Here is a 15,724-nt window from a genome sequence, read left to right on the forward strand (position 1 = left end):
AGGAGACAGGATAAATTTAGAAAGACATCCCAGTTCAGAATTGTACGTCCCTGGGAAGCCATTCATTCCCCACCGACAGCCCCCCGCAGAGCCACAAAGGCAAGGGGCGTTAAGCGAAACATCAGAGGGAGGCAGGAACAGGTTGCTGCGTGGTGGTGTCTGTAGCGTAAGGGCAGCTGCAGTGTCTGACTTGGAAGAGGCTCCATCCAGCAGATGACCACATGCCAGATAAGGCTACATAAGAAACCCCCCAATGCCCCCCACCCCCTTTTATCTAGCAAAAATAGTTATTCCCAGCCTCCCCGGGATTTAAAAACACCACCTCTGACCCTCTCCCCCACCGCCCCCCAAGCTGGTAACTTGCAGCCGACAGCACCTCTCCTACAGACACCAGGAGGCGTGGCTGCTTCTCCACTGGGAGGAGAAGGTCCAGGACAGGTGTTTCACCGTCACCAGGCTACAGATCCAGCTGCACGTGCCGGAAGTGGGAGTGTTGAGCAGCTGGGGGTGGTCCCTGTAACAATAGTTCAGCTCCTATTCCCACGTGCAGGACGTCAGGAGTCCTGGATTCGATCACAGCTCCACAGACCCAAGTGGAGAAAGAGACCAGCCCCTGGGTCCCAGGGAAACCAGAAGTCTTGGCACAAAGGCTGACAGGCCCGTCGGGAGCAGCCGGGCTCCAGGAGAATAAAAAAAACTCCCAAACTATTAGGAAGAGAGATCTCAGCACCAGCCGACCAGCGCTGGCCATCAGCTGACCCTGGGGAGAGAGCAGCACCTTGCACACACCGAGGGCTGGGGGAAGTTGTCTCTCCAGCCGTGCAGGCTGATCTTGGGAAGGAGGCACCCCTAGACACATGGGCCATTGGTGACTCAGCATCTGCTCCACTGCAGCAGCATCTCCCCGGCACGGGGAACAGGTGGGGTCCATGAGGCCTGAGGCGCTCCATTGCCAGCTCTGGCTGGCTTCCGTCCCGCCAGTCCCTCCCCCAGCACCGTGGGGAGGGAAGTACGTCACAAAGCAGCGATGGCCTTGGCAGCCACCCGGCGACCCAGGGGTAAGCTGAGATCCGTGATGGCCAGGACAATTTTGGGACTGGACATGGTGGAGACTTTCACCAGCTCTGACACCTGCCCGGAGAGAGTGGGGAGGAGAAAAACCGGTGACTGAAGGCACCAACGGAACTGCCGGTGCTCAGAACAGCACAGGTGTAAAGCTAGCGGCACGCAGCTCACCCGAGCCAGCTGGTGGGACACAAGCCAGACTAGAGAAGGGAGGTGACCCTGCCGCCTGACGGCCGAGATCCAGGAATCTGAGCCCAACGATAACCCCGCTGCAACACCTGCAGCTACAGGCAACATACGGGGCTGCTCCTGCGTGCTAGCCAATCAGGTTCTCTTAAGAGCAGTAATGCTCTGCCCATCTCTGGAGACTCCTCTCTGAGGATCTCCAAGTACTGTGCACCTCCCAACCCCCTCCAAGGCAGGGATTAACCCCATTGGTTAGAAGGGGAAACTGAGGCACGGGAGAGGTGTCCATGGGCATGCAAGGAAGCCGTAAGACCGTCAAGAACACAACCCAGCCCTCGAAACCAACTTGGCCCAGGCGTGGAACTGAGCGTATAGAATGCAGGCTTCTCTGGCGGGGCTGAGGCCTGGGACACGGCCACGGGCCCTGCCCCTTGAAGGCAGCTTCTCTGAGACAGTCAAACGCCAATGAGCGCGAGATACCCAAGTCGCTCACAGTGCTGCTACAGACCCTCCAGCTCCCTGAGCGGCCGCTGAGCGCTAGGGCTGATCAGGGTTCATGCTATGCCAAGCTCGAGTCCCAAGAGAGCAAGCGCTGGGGCAAGTGACCTGACCCGAGATCCACAGCAGCCCCAGCAGCACACGGGTCTCAACTCACCATGGTGAAGGGCATGAACTGCAGGATGCTGCCCCGGCTACCCTGCTCCAAGCAGTCCACGCACTCCTCCATGAACCACTGCACGAACTGGGTGTGCGTGCCGGCTGTCTTGGCTCCCAGGATGGAAGACATCAGCAGGAAGAGGTTGGCTGGGGAGGAGAGGAGACGGATGAGCCTTTGTAGACTGTGGAGCGGATCTAAATTCGCAAAGGGCTGGTGGTGGCAGGTGGGCACCGGAACCTGTTTGAGTCAGGCAGCCAAAGCGATGGCGGCCCATGGTCACTGGAAGGTGGCAGCAGGAAACACGCCGAGCCCTGGCCTTGGCAAGACCAGCCAGCACTGGCCGCTGCCGGTGGAAAGGGACCCGTGGGGAACCAGGAGCAGTGACTCAAAGCACAGCCAGTTCAGAGCAGCATCTCCCTGCAGAACTGCAGCTGAGTGGGCACAGCACAGCCTGTCAGAGGGGAGCCCACCTGCCTGGGTGCAAGCAGCACAGCTGACTAGGCCGGCCAATCCACACCTGACCAGATCCAGGCCTAGGTTCCCGTAGAGCCTCCTCACCCGGTCTGGGGAAGAGCTCCCACTGAAGACTCACCCAGGACTCTGTTGAGAGGGTCCCTCATGCTGACGGTGTGAAGCTGGGAGGCAGACAGTGAGCTGCTCATCGAACGATCGGCTGCAAAGGAGAACATGCCCCGGTCAGGATGGCAGCTGCTACCCACCCCCATGCTCAGCCACAACTGCCACTCCAGCAGAGGCCGCGTTACAGTCCCTCCAGCAGAGGCAGGGACTGTTGCCCCTTCCTGACCTGAACCCAGCAGGTATCACGAAGAAAACCCAGCCAGACAGGCACACGCCTCCGCAGAGACACAACAGAAAGCTCCTGCTGCACAGCTGAGCTTTGCTCTGCCCTTTTGGGGTCTGCCGTCAATGGGGGCCAAATAAAACGCCATCCCTCAAACGCCCCCTTTTTTCCTCAAATGCAGCGATACGCGAGACCTCTGCAGTTCAGGGTCCAACACAGTGATCGGCATTTCTCAAAGCGCCACAGCAGCATGAACTCGCTGTCTCGTTTACTACAATCCCACCTATTTGATTCCAGCAGCATGGCAGGAGAAATACAGCGCGTGCGCACACATCTGCTCACTTATTGGCTGAAGGAATAACGCAGTGCTAGCTGAGAACTGAAGTGGTTCATTACATAGCAAAAGCACCCTGGCTGTACGGTGTCCTTATTAACCAGGGTTTTCATATCACATGCTGCAAAGAGCTGCAGGAGTCGTTAAAGAGCTACTAGCAGCTCCCCAGCCTCAGTCCGACTACCGCTGCGCTAACACAATCACAGCCAGAAAGGCCCCTTCAAGTTTTCCTGGGCTCTGGGCATGTTAGGATCCAGGGCTTTGGTTCAGTGGGAAAGAGGAGGAACTATGTTTAGAGCAAGAGCCGAAGCGACCTCCAAGTGCAGTATTAAGATGATCTCTGAACACCCCACATGTGGAGCCACGTTAGTCCATTCCAGTGCTGAGGCAGGAGAAAACTTGTTTCTGCTGACACACACACACACACTCACTCTCTCTCTCTCTCTTCATTGTGCTGTTCACCTGGATTCCTATCGTGATCCCTGGAACTGATTCTCATCAATATTACCCTAGGCCAATCCAATGGACCACAGGGCTTTTGCTTTTAGGCATTCTGGGACTGGCCTCAAAATGGCACTACCAATTTCTGGATGTGTCACTGCGTTTCACTGCGACACAAGACTCAATGCTTCCGGTGCTTTCTGAAAGCCAGCAGGGTTGGCAAAGCTTAACAGTGTTTATTACAAAGATGCATCCATCTTCATTTCCCCAGCAATCTGTGTCTGCTTTGGTTTGAATAATGGCTCCAAACCAACATGCAGTGAAGTTAAGATTCACACAAAGCGTTGAACACAAACATTTTTCTAGTGCCTTTCATACCAAAATATTTGACCACATTAAACTGATGCACATATTGTTCCTACGGTTCACATCACCAGCGCTGACATGCAGCCAGTTCTGGGGTGGAACACAGGAGCTGTGTAAGAGCTTCACAATGACACTGCGTGATGGGAGATGTGTTACTGAGCACTTAGATGTCGTTACTAGGGACAGGCGGTTGACGGATTTGTTCAGCTGGAAGGGATCTTAAGAGGTCATCCTCAAGTCCAGCTGTCCCACTGAGGTAGGACCAAGTGAATCCAGGCCATCTCGGACCGTCCAGCTAGCAGAGAATGCCACTGAAAAGCACATTCCCATGCACATTGCCTGAGCGTGCTGGGTAAGCTTAGGAAGTAGGATTTCCAAATCGCTGCTCTGTCACAGCCAATAAAAAAAAAAATTCCCTAAATGTCATTAAAAGGGAAAAGAATCATTCAAAGGAAGTACAGGAAAGACAGTGAAATAAGGGGAAAAACCACACAGAAGGCCTCACGAGTCTGAACAGCAACAAACCCACCAGAGACCAGAGGTTTAAAAGGACACGTGCCGAAAGCAAACTAGTCAACAGATGGCAGGGCTCTGAAGTTGCAAGGCCATCTCTGATTCACGTCAGATGAAGCTTGAGCAAGCACATTTCTGGCCTGTAACATCCTGCTGTACATTACACTCCCTCTGGATAAGTCAAGAATCCTGAATGCATTTCCTGTTGGAGCTGTCGCAACCATTATTCATCTGTCCACCAGCAATCAAACACTGCCTTCAATGAGACTTACAAAGGAGTCTTCAAATTAGCATCTGTAATAAGTGCCGTTCCACACACTAACATTTTTAACCGACGGGTCCGTAATGGCAACTCCAGCTCTAGTTCGGCTGGAGCGCGGGGCGGCCACCTCCGATGCTGCCCCTTGCGCTAAGGGCAAAAGCAACGAAGGTTTAACACAACACTTCCTTCTTCCCGAGTGTGAGAGAGATGCAGGTGTTAAAAACCAAGGCCACCTTCCTGACGCACCCGTCCCCACTGGGGGCCTTCAGGCATCATAAAGAAGGAAACTGAGGCACCAGCTCCGTTCCCTTCTGCGGTTCGCCTGTTGCCTTCAAGTCACGCTGAAGCTTTATTAGTGAAGTCTCTAAATCGTCCTCAACTCCTCCTCCATCCAAGCCCCTAACTGGGGTGACAGCACAGCCGCACGCTGCGGGTTACGGCTTTCTGCAGTTCACCACCGATGGCGTTGTGCGCCATCTGCTGATCACTGCTAAGCAACTGCTGTCGTACCAATTAGAGGTGGCTGCATTGCTGGGCAGGACAGTCGAACTGTGCAGAGCGCCTGAGTCTGCGAGGTGCCGAGCACGTCAGCTGCACAGAGTCAGGAGAAAGACAAGCGCTTTGCACTGATACCGCAATCGACCCCTCCAGCTCTCAAGCAACTAACTATTAATCGCCCCAGAGCAAACAGAGGCAGTGGAGCGATTGGCTGAGGCCAGGTATCATCCATGGCTGACTCGGGAACAGGCCCAGGGTCTCCTGTTCCCAGACCCCCACCCCTAGGCCGCACTGCCGCCCCTTCACTTACTAGGGCTGGAGAGAACATTGGCATCCTCCTCGTTGGAGCTCAGCAGGCGCATGAGCTTGGAGGGCTGGGTGTCATCCAATGGGAACAGGCTGATGTAATCCTGGGGAGGGGGCAAGCAGAGGTTGCAAACACACCCGCCCCATTGCACGGCTGAGACAGTGTTCACTGTGACACCCCCAGCACCAGGCAGGTCTCCCAGCAGCATCCCTCCCAGAGCTGGTCGTACCATGACGGCATGAAGTAAAGCACCAGGAACGTGGCCAGGCGGGGGATTTTAACCAGCAGCTCGCACGGCAGCCATCAGAGGTGCGGCCTGGCCCTGTGTGGAGCAATCGCCACACGCACAAGTGCATTCGTGCGAAAGAGAATAAACTTCAGCAGCTGATCCAAAGTATCCGCAAGATGGCAGCCTGCGCCTGACTGGAAAGCCAGCTCCCTTGAGAGCCACCCCTCCTCCAGGCCACCCTGCGGGGCTGCCCAGGCGTTCACTGGCCGGACAATATGGAAAGCCAGCTCCCTTGAGAGCAGCCCCTCCTCCAGGCCAGACGTTCACTGGCGATACGATACGGAGCCCCACCTCCCACCCTGTTCTTTACATCCGCAAACACACACGCACCTCAATGTCCTCTCGGTGCCTCTTCCTCTGCCGGGCTGATGCCTGGCCCTTGTTGTGGGAGGAGTAGGAGCTCAGAGCGCACCACACAGACAGCCTAGCAGGAGAACCATGGGAAAGGAAAGGAGTCTGCATGGGGGGGGGCCGTCTCCCTGGACTCAGTACCCCCCCCGCCCGATGTGAACCTCAGCAGCCCACAGTGTGCGCCGGGGGGGGTCTGCCCCCTCGGCAGTGGGTGCTCCCCACCAGCACACTGGCTAATCACTCAGCTCCCTGCCCCCGCCCTAGCTGTACCCACTGCCCCAGATTTGCACAGTCAGCGCTTTGAGGGGAGGAGGCAGGGCCGAGGGCAGGGGAATGGGCAGCAGGACACCTGCGTTCTATTCCCAGATACGCCACGAGTCACCACCAGCAGGAGCCTCTAAAAGCTCCTAACCGTGCCCCCCCTCGCCCCAGGCCACGGTATGTGTCAAAGGGCCCCAGGCGGTTCCCTTACTTGGCAAGGGCCTTGCCAGGTGGGTCCATCAGGGTGTGCCACTTGGAGGAATCGGTGAGCAGGCTGGGCAGGATGTGACCCAGCAGAGATAACGTCAGCTGCTGCATGTCCAGGCAGAAGATGGCGTAGAGCAGCTCCACCGCCCTCAGCGTGTGCTCCTTGCGGGTCTCCTTCAGCAGCTCCTAGGAGGAGATGCGGGGGACAGTAGGGGATGGGGCGCGCCAGGGAGCAGGGACTGGACTGGCAGCCCCGGCTGTACGCGCATTTACATGTTACACGTGCGCACCCGGAAAGGACCGCAACAGGGCGGCGCCACCGCCTAACAGTTAGAGCAATCGTCTGGCAGTCAGGACGGGGGGTCTTCTTCCCGGCGCAGCCATCGGCTTGTCATTCCCGCCCACCCCATCCGTGCCTTGGTTTCCACCCCGTAAACCGGGACGCGGCTGCCCCTCCCCCAGCGCTTACCTTGACCAGGTTGTTGCAGAACCAGTAGACGCCCCCCATGTGCAGCAGCGTGTCAAAGATGTGAATGGAGCGACTGTCCACCCAGCCCTTCTCCAGCACCCGGGTGAACACGCTGGTCAGCACCTCTTTGATGGGCTTCTTGGGAGGCAGCAGGTTCCAGTAGGGGATGGGGTCCGTCCCCGTGGAGGGGAAGCGGATCTGCGTGGCCGTCTGCTGCAGGACGTCCGCACACATGTGCTCCAGGATGGAGCTCATGATCACCACCCTGGGAAGCAGAGGTGCCGAGGGGGTGGGATGAGAGGAGCCCTGCAGCCACGGCCTGCTCCCTGCAGCATCCTGCTGGAGATTTTAGGCTGCGAAGTTCCACAGCCTGGCTCGACTCCTCCCCTCCCGCTCCAGAGCCCTGCCCCAGAACATCCCTGGGGTGACTACAACACTGCCCCGGGGCAAGTAACCCTCAGAAGCACAGGTGCTTCTACGCGGCAGCTGGGGAGGACCAGCCCCACGTGACCAGCTGGGGAGAAAAGGATTCCTCACCGTCGCAAGACCAGCCAGGGAGATTCAGACTGAGCCCAGGCAAAGCTGGATGGCACCAGCACAGCCCTAGCTGCTCAACCCAGCCAGTGCGTTGTCGTTCCCTTCAGCGCTCAGCTCTGGCTAGTAGGAGATGCCTCTCAGGACAGAGCTCCCTCCCCGCTGCGGAGAGGAGGCCCCCGGCCTGCCCCCCAGCTCACCGCTCATTGTAGAACTGCAGCGTGTTCTCGCTTTGCAGGGACGTGGCCAGCTGGCGAATCATCTGCAGCGACTTGTCTCGCTCGTCCAAGCCCAGCATGCGGACGTGGGCCACCAGCCAAGCCACAGCGCACACGGCCATGCTGCACACCTTCCCCTTGATGTTATCCGTGATTTTCTGAGGGCGAGACGGGGGGGCAGGCGGGTGAGACTCTGCACAGGACACAAATGCAGCCCTGCCCCTCCGCAAAGACACGGCTCCGTTCCACGTCACTGGGGGAACGCTGAAACGACAGGGCCAAACCTACCCTGGGTGCAGCTTCATCCATTTCAGGGCTCAGCGCCTTGTCCGACGCCAGCCGAAGCACTGGCCAGAGGGGGTCACTATTAAGATCCCCCCAGAGAAACTGAAGCAAGGAAACGGGCAGCGTTTTGCCCAACATCAAAGGTCAGCAGCAGGCCAGAGGGCAGGGCAGGATCGTTTCTCCCCCACTCTAATGAAGGGCTGGATGTTCGCGAGTGTCTAGCGCCCTCGAGTTCTGGAGGGGCGAGAGCTGATGGGCAAGAGCCCACTTTGCAGCACAGCACCTGGGGAGGAGCGCACCCAGCCAGGTGCTGGAGCAAAACCTGGGCCCAGCAAAGCATCATGAGGCAGATTTGGACACGCGCACACCCAGCGTGCCTGGCACCAGACACTGACACACGGCTCATGCGTAAGGTGAGCAGTGAGAATGCAAGTGTGAATTCGGTGCTCTACTGCACTGCTGGGGAAAGGGGCTGGGACGGCCCTTCTAGAGACAGGCATCCTTGGTTTACAAGCCCCGTAGCCCAGGATTCTCTCTCACACCCCCTTTGCCACCACGTCGAGCCCCTGCCTTGGGGCAGCACTCGGAGGACACAAATTCAGCCGCCGGGACCTGCTCAGGCAGAGGCTGCCAAGGGGCGATTCCCTCCTGCGACCTTTGCAAACCTGCCTTCTGGAATCACCTGGTGGCCCAGGGACGTCTGGGCCTCGGCTCCACCCCAGCCGGGGAGCGAAGGCCTAACGCGCACGGGGAGGAGCCAGCGGTGCGGCTACCTGAATCGACTCGAAAGTCAGCACTCCGTTCTCCCACGCATTGAGGATCTCCAGGATGGCTGCCGAGATGCTCAGACATGCCTCGTGCCACTTCATCTGCCTGCAGGGAGCGGGAGGGAGGAACAGGGAGACTGGGTCAAGGGCAGCGGAGAGGTTGAACCGCTCACTCCACGTGACCCGCCCAGCCCAAAGGGGCAAGCCCAGGAGTGGGGGCAGCCTGGGCCCTTGCTGCCCTGCTGGAATCTAACTCAGCCCAGGCTGGATGTCACAGGCGTGCGAGCAGGGCCAGACCCCGCCACGCAGGGGAGACCTACACCAGCTTCATTTCCGAGGAGCTGTTCAGCAGAGCCACCAGCGACTCCACCTTGGTAGAGTCGGGCCGGAAGCAGGGGTGATCTGGGTTGAGGATTTTGCCCTCCTCCGGCATGCAGGTCTGCATCCAGGTCTCGAAGAACGGCACCTCGCCCGCCGGGCTGGACTCCGAGAGGATCACCTGCAAAGAGGCCCCTTCAGAAAACCTGTCCCAGAGACCAGAGCAGCCTGGCCAACCTACAGCTGAGACAACAGCAACCCCTAATGGCCAACCTGGCTAGCGTCTGGCACCTGTTCAAACCCCTGTTGCTCTGGACAGTTCCAACACAGAGCCTTACTCTCTCTCCTCAATGTGTCACTCTCCCCTGGGATTCGCCTTCCCTCTTTATTGCTCAGTTCCACCCCAGAAGTGGCTGCATTTCAGTGATGGAGCAGAAGCAGACCCTCAGCCAGCCTCCACTGAGCACTCTCCAACTCTTTGGGAGGACAGAGCCCCCACACCCATCTCGGGAGCATCCCTCAGCTCCCTACACAGCACTCACTCGAGGACCCTGGTGACACTTCACATGAGGATTCCCCCCATGCACTTGTGCACAGGAAATCCTGACAGTGAGGGAGCCAAGGGTTATCCTGGGCTAGCAGCAGGCTGGTGCCCCCGGCTCCGATTTGCTGGTGTGTGGAATTTCCACTGGGTCCCCCCCAGAGTACAGCATCTCTCACTCCCCTCCTCTGGGGCAGCACCCTGCAGGCTCTCACAGCTGGCGTTAGGAAGCAGGCTGGGGAGCAGCCAATGAGAAACCAGGCTGGAAATGCCAGACCACCACGTAGCTGAGACACGTCAGCCAAACCACCTCACAGCACGTGATCAAACCAAAAGACCCCCGTCGAGGGGGAAGTCAGGCCCCACCAAAGACCTGTCCCACTCGCCAGCCGGCTCCTGCACCCAGGCGTCAGCCCCCGGGAAGCAGACGTGGGCACGTACGACGGAGCGAGTGCTCTGCCAAAGGGCTGTGGCGGGGGGAGGCGGCTCTGTGCGGTGGCATTGTTTGCAGTGTGGTGCTGTCACTGAGGGCCTCGGGGGGGCCCCCACAGCAACCGGCCCACAGAGCTGGAGACGGTGGGAGATGGCTGTGAATTCCAGACTGGTGTTTTTCCCTGGCATACTAGAGAGCTGGGCAGGGTTGTGGCACACAGCCAGTTCCCAGGCTATGGTGATTCAAGAATACCCAGAGATTTCCTTACACATCTTCCGCCCAGGGCCACCTGTGCCAGCCCCACAAGACCCGAGAGCCATTTGAGAATGGTTTTAAGCAGCACCAACATGCAGCCACCGCTGGGGTGAGACACCACGGCCGGGTAGCAGACCCCGGCAACGCAGGGTGGGAAGTAATTAACAAAGCAGCTGGCTGAAGTTGCAGGGTGGGTTTAAGAGTGACCCTTTGTTCTCTTCTACCCCCGGATCTCACAGTACCTTACAAATATTGGTGAATTAATCCTCACCACGCTCCTGCGAGGCGGGCATCAGAGACTGGGAAACTGAGGCAGGGAGGAAGGACGTGGCTTGTTCAAGGACCCCGGAATGAGTCAGTAGCACAGGCAGGAACAGAACCCAGGAGTCCTGACTCCCCTGGCCTAGGCTTTAACCCCAAGGTCATCCCCCATAAGGTAGAACAAAGGAAGGTCAAACGGGAACTTTCCCCTGGACAAGGGGGAACTCCCCAAGCACAGGAGAGCTCCCTGTAACCATTCCCGCAGCTTTCACTGTTAGGTCTGTCTGTATGGAGTAATACAGCCCAGGACCACATTGCGTCCTTCCCCTGCAGGCTCTTGGGGGGTCCAGGGGAGAACAACAGACCACCCCCATCCCCGCCAATCAAACGGGAATACATCAGGGACAAGCGCGAGAGTCGGAGTTTCTCAGCCAGCATTCGCGCCTACTGGTGTACGGACACAGTAACCACGGCTGCGCAGCGCCCCCGGGTGGGCATCTTTATGTATTGCTCTCTGGCGAAACAGAAGAGAGGAGCAGGATAAGCAGAGGTGGGAAGAGACTAACGACCGACTGTCAGGGAGCTGAGCGTGTCTCGCCAGAGGTTAACCTGACCTGACACCAGCAAGCCAAGAGGGAGGGGGAGGGGACGGTTTTGCTATCTCCAGCTCCTGGGCTGTTGCGTCACGCCCCACACCCACGCCGGGTGGGTCTGAGGCAGGTGGCAGGGGAGAGGGAACAGGGCAGCTGCCAAGGAAAAAGCGAGCTAAGCCGAAACTGGGGGTGGCACAGGTTCACAGACAGGATACAGCCCCCGGCGCAGCCAGGCCTCCCTGCGGCAGACGAACCACTCTGCTGGGCCCAATAAAGGTGGGTGGCCTCACTCTGGGTGCGTCCAGCCAGCAACACCTTGACCTGACTTTCACAGGGGCTGAGAGCCAGCGGCTCACTTCAGCAGGGGCCGGGGCTGCTCCAGTCAGGGCCAGGTGCTTACAGAGGTGTGGCTGCAAGTTAATTTCACCCAGCCGCTGAGCAGAGCGGGCGTTCTCGCGGCTACCGGGGCTCGCTCTTCTCCAAGCGGAAAGGAGCCTGGGGGCAGGGAGTGCCCAGCTGATCCCTACACACACAACTGCTCTGGAAGGCCCCCAGCAGGGCATCGCGTGCGGCAATAGAAGCCCTAACCTCAGGATCCAAACGCAGACGCTTTGCCGCTGCCCAGAGGGAAAGCGCCAGCCGCAGCCTTCCCGTGCACCAGCCACGAGCAGGATACTGAGAGCCACAGCGCGGTAGCCCCGGCTGTGGCTGCCCGGCGTGGGCTAAGCCACATGGTTTCACTCAGGATGTCCTTGCTCAAAGGCAAGCAATGGGGCGAAGCCGCCTGCAGAGCCACGCAGAGGGGGGTGCCTACCTCAGAGCCGTAGGTCTGAGCCACATGGCACAGCATGAGGAAGGAGATGTCAAACAGCAAGGCCCTGACTGAAGCTGCTTTGGCTGTGGAGGAGAAACCAAGCTGTTACCTGGGTGCTGAGCCAAAACTGCGAGGGAGACAGCTAGGGACAGGACCTCCCTCACCTGTTTTATCACCCCAGGAGATTTCAAAGCCCAGCTCTCTCCCACAAGGCCTGGAGTCCAATTCAGGCCCCACTGGGATGCCGTGGAGGGTCCCCACATGCAGGCTGCCTCCCCTGGGCACCCAGTGCGCCCATAGGCGGGGACAGCAGGGCTAGGCAATGAATATGCCCAAGAATCTGCTTCACCGGAAACAGCCCTGGAGCCTGGAGCTAAACCTTCTCTCCAGCCAGTGGAAGGTCAGAGCGTTTCACAGGTTTAATCACACGCAAATATATTCAGAATCCTTATCTTGGGTCCTGTGCTCAGACATCATCCCTTCCACAGAGGGGGAGGCCAAGGGACCCTGGCAGCCTGTCAATGTGCCCCTCAGGGAAGGAAGGGGGGGGATTTCTACCCCGTCCCAGCCATGAACCCCACAAGCAGGGGCTGCAAGTAAGTGTGGGATTCTGCAAGCGGCTGGAGGAAATCGGTTTCCCTATTTGCAAGCTGCCCATTCTGGGACAGCGCTATTGTCTGATACCCTACGGCATTAACCCTTCAGACCAGGGCACTCTGTGAACCGCTGGGCCCCTAGTAATGAAGGGCTCTGCCCTTCGAGCTACCATGTCACAACCATACACACTTACAGCCTTCTCCACTGATGTGCTTGGTAAATTCATTCAGCCTGGAGGGGGAGAGAAAAAATTATATTTTTTACACACACACACACACCCCCCCCATAGAATTGGAAGGGCGCACGCACCTCTCATAGAATCGGAAGGGACCTTGGGAGGTCATCTACTGCAGCCCCCTGCCCTCCTGGCAGGACCAAGCACCACCCCTGACATCTATTTGGCCCAGATCCCTTCCTGGCCTCCTCAAGGACTGAGCTCACAACCCTGGGTTTACAAGGCCAATGCTCACGCCCCTGAATTATCCCTCCCCCTGCATGGCGCCAGCTGGGTCAGCCTCTGCAGCTAGTGAAACTGAATCCTCTTTATCCCCAGCCCACTCCAGAAGCAGGCCCTGCTCACGGGCTGGCTGCCTCCAGTGCTTAGCATGTGTACTTGGCTGGTGATATAGGTGCAACCTCCCAATTCTACCTAGTCACTTCTAACGCCCAGCCCGACACAGCAGCTCTCCCGCCCACCAGGGAGGGATTTCAGGCAGTGGCGCATTTCCAGGAGAAGCAGCTAACGAACCCATATGTCACGGTCCGAGCTCGGAATATCTGCAGGCCAACCCAGGGACAGCCGCAGAGCGCTGACTGACATCCTCAAAACACGACAGGGGGCTTCGCCGTACAACTCCCACTGCCGGCAGAGGATGGCCAAAGCCGGCTGCGTGGTGGTACCTGCCGCGCGAGAGTGCACCAAAACCAGCCTGACCCAGCCTCTGAGCATCTCCTGGGCGTTTGCAGCCGCCTGCCTCCCTCCTTTGGCTCAGAGGCAGAAGTTCTGAGGTACAAACACACCACGGCCCGACTCCCAGCAACAATCCCCCCCAGACAGTCGCTCACTTGATGAACTTCCGAGCAAACGACTTCAGCTTCCCCGTTGCGGCCGCAGCTGCCAACAGCAGGTCCAGGCTCTTCCCAGACAGCATGTGGCCCAAGACGCCCAGCAGGCCCTCAGGGGATTTGGAGTGATCTGCATCCATGGTCTAGTGAACAAACAGCGCTGTTTTAAGTGGCTTTAGCACGCTGGGCGCACCTGGAGCTCTCTGATTGGCTCTCGGTGATGCCATATTCAAATCAGCCATCACCAGGAGCCACGTGGTTCCGATCCACAAGAGGAAACGAGAAATCCCTTCTCCCCAGAGGAATAAGCCCTTCCAGACACTTTTAATCCCTGGATCTGGGGCCAAGCACCCAACCCAGCCTTATGTGCCAGGTCACAGTATCCTTGCTGTGCTCTTAGCTGTCGAGGTGGCATTGGACAACAGGAGCTGGCCCAACTGGCCCAAGGACGGCTGTAATGACCCACGACCTGCCGCAACTCAAGCTGGAGCAGCGGAACAAAACGTACTTGCTGATTCAGAAACTGGGCTCCTGCTGACTCTTGGGGAGCACAGTGCCCGTAACAACGCAGGGGAAGTCTGTGTCCACCTGCGTGCTCACTGTGTGTTATCCAGAGAGACAGGAGCTGGGTGCAGGACGTACCCAGCCCTCTGCCTGCAAAGCCCTGAGTCACGCTGCTCATGCTGTTACAGCCACAGTGATTTAGTATGCTGCAGAGGGTCACCGCTTCCAGAGGCAGTTAAAGGGACGGCTTGGCAGGGGACCAACCCCTCCAACACTCAGCAGCCGCTAGGGAGGAACAGGAGAGCAGTTCCCGATAGCACAGCACAGGCCTGCTAGCTGCCAGCCTCCCACAGTGAACCCGCACCTGAGGCTGTCTAGAAGTGCCACCTTTCCCCAGCACTGGGAGAGAACCTGGAGCATTACAGGCACTCACAAGCAACCAAGGATCCCAGGAGTCCGCACTGGTCTGGGACTGGGGCGAGAGGCACCAGGGAACTCACCTTGAGGATGTTGGTGACAGTGGGTTCGGCCCTCAGGATCAGGCCCGGGTTGGGCTGGATGTTGGCATTCTCTGCTGATTTCAAGCGCGGCGCGTGCTCCCTGTCAGCCGTCCTGGGAGGAGGAAGTGGACATGGACACACAGAGAGATGAGGGAATCACAAAGGAGCCTGCCCTCCCTCTGCTTTCCAAGCAATGCCCTTTCAGGCTGCAGTCCCCCACTGCCTTCGCCAAGAGGGGCTGGGTTACTACAGCCCCTGGGAATCCACCACCCACGCCCCTCCTCACACGGGCAGCCACTGGCCAGCCATGTCACAGAAGATCTGAGCTGAGGATGCTGTTCCCTGGACTGACAAGGACCCCTTCACCCTGCTCCCTAATACATGCTCAGCAGAGACCAGCCGAGGCCTCTCTGTCCAGGCTGGGACACCCAGGGTCTTTCAATCCCTCTCTCCAGCTCTTCCTATTGGGTTGCAATGGCAGGTTAGATCCAACATCCTGTTCTCTTCCTCCCGGTGGAACAAAGACACTCCGAGAGCCCCCTCAGCTAGTGAGTCCCCAGGGCAACGGGCAGAGCCGACTGCTGGAATTTCACAAGGGACCTCACAAAGCAGCTGTGCTGGAGACCTACCGTTTGGCCACCAGGTTGGTCATGTTGGCCTCCGACAGCAGCCCCTGTTTGCTACACTCCTGCAAGAGCAGACTGGTGCAGTCACAGCTGGAAGGGACAGAGATGGAGCTAAGAGCACATGGAACCCCAGGGACCCGCACGCACAAAAGTGGGGGAGTGGGAGGCAGTGCTGCAGAGGGGCGCAGCTTTCGCACGTCTGACCAGAGCAAAGCAGACAGCCCTGTGTATCGGGGACTCTGGCTGCTGGCGTTTTAGCCCTGCACTCGGGCAGATGTAGGCGCTCACTAGCTCCAGCAGTAGATGGACTCAGAACTCCTGGGCTCTCTCTCTGGCAGTGCAGGGTCACTGTACCAGCCTGGGCATGTTGTCAGTTCGGTTGAATGGGGCTGACAATATTCCCC

At 58.4% G+C, this 15,724-nt stretch overlaps 1 protein-coding gene and 1 non-coding gene across 3 annotated transcripts in view; both read right to left on the reverse strand.

Moving 5' to 3' along the window:
• Nucleotides 1-346: 346 nt before the first annotated feature.
• Nucleotides 347-15,724, reverse strand: part of MED24 (mediator complex subunit 24) — a 32,865-nt gene continuing 17,487 nt past the window's right edge. For both annotated transcript variants that reach the window (XM_074979104.1, XM_074979103.1), the window contains 15 exons: nucleotides 15,324-15,410; nucleotides 14,695-14,806; nucleotides 13,691-13,833; nucleotides 12,819-12,856; nucleotides 12,029-12,111; nucleotides 9,134-9,312; nucleotides 8,820-8,919; nucleotides 7,744-7,919; nucleotides 7,010-7,274; nucleotides 6,545-6,726; nucleotides 6,052-6,145; nucleotides 5,436-5,535; nucleotides 2,502-2,582; nucleotides 1,907-2,055; nucleotides 347-1,131 (listed from right to left, as the gene is read on the reverse strand). In XM_074979104.1, the coding sequence (XP_074835205.1) occupies nucleotides 1,015-1,131; nucleotides 1,907-2,055; nucleotides 2,502-2,582; nucleotides 5,436-5,535; nucleotides 6,052-6,145; nucleotides 6,545-6,726; nucleotides 7,010-7,274; nucleotides 7,744-7,919; nucleotides 8,820-8,919; nucleotides 9,134-9,312; nucleotides 12,029-12,111; nucleotides 12,819-12,856; nucleotides 13,691-13,833; nucleotides 14,695-14,806; nucleotides 15,324-15,410 (1,906 nt within the window). In that variant the 3' untranslated portion in view covers nucleotides 347-1,014. The remainder of the gene's footprint in view (nucleotides 1,132-1,906; nucleotides 2,056-2,501; nucleotides 2,583-5,435; nucleotides 5,536-6,051; nucleotides 6,146-6,544; nucleotides 6,727-7,009; nucleotides 7,275-7,743; nucleotides 7,920-8,819; nucleotides 8,920-9,133; nucleotides 9,313-12,028; nucleotides 12,112-12,818; nucleotides 12,857-13,690; nucleotides 13,834-14,694; nucleotides 14,807-15,323; nucleotides 15,411-15,724) is intronic.
• LOC142002902 (small nucleolar RNA SNORD124) lies at nucleotides 12,414-12,521 on the reverse strand. The gene has a single exon (XR_012642741.1). It is a non-coding gene; the product is annotated as a small nucleolar RNA SNORD124 (small nucleolar RNA).

This window comes from Carettochelys insculpta, chromosome 28 (genome assembly GCF_033958435.1).
Source record: "Carettochelys insculpta isolate YL-2023 chromosome 28, ASM3395843v1, whole genome shotgun sequence".
Lineage (NCBI taxonomy): Eukaryota > Metazoa > Chordata > Testudines > Carettochelyidae > Carettochelys > Carettochelys insculpta.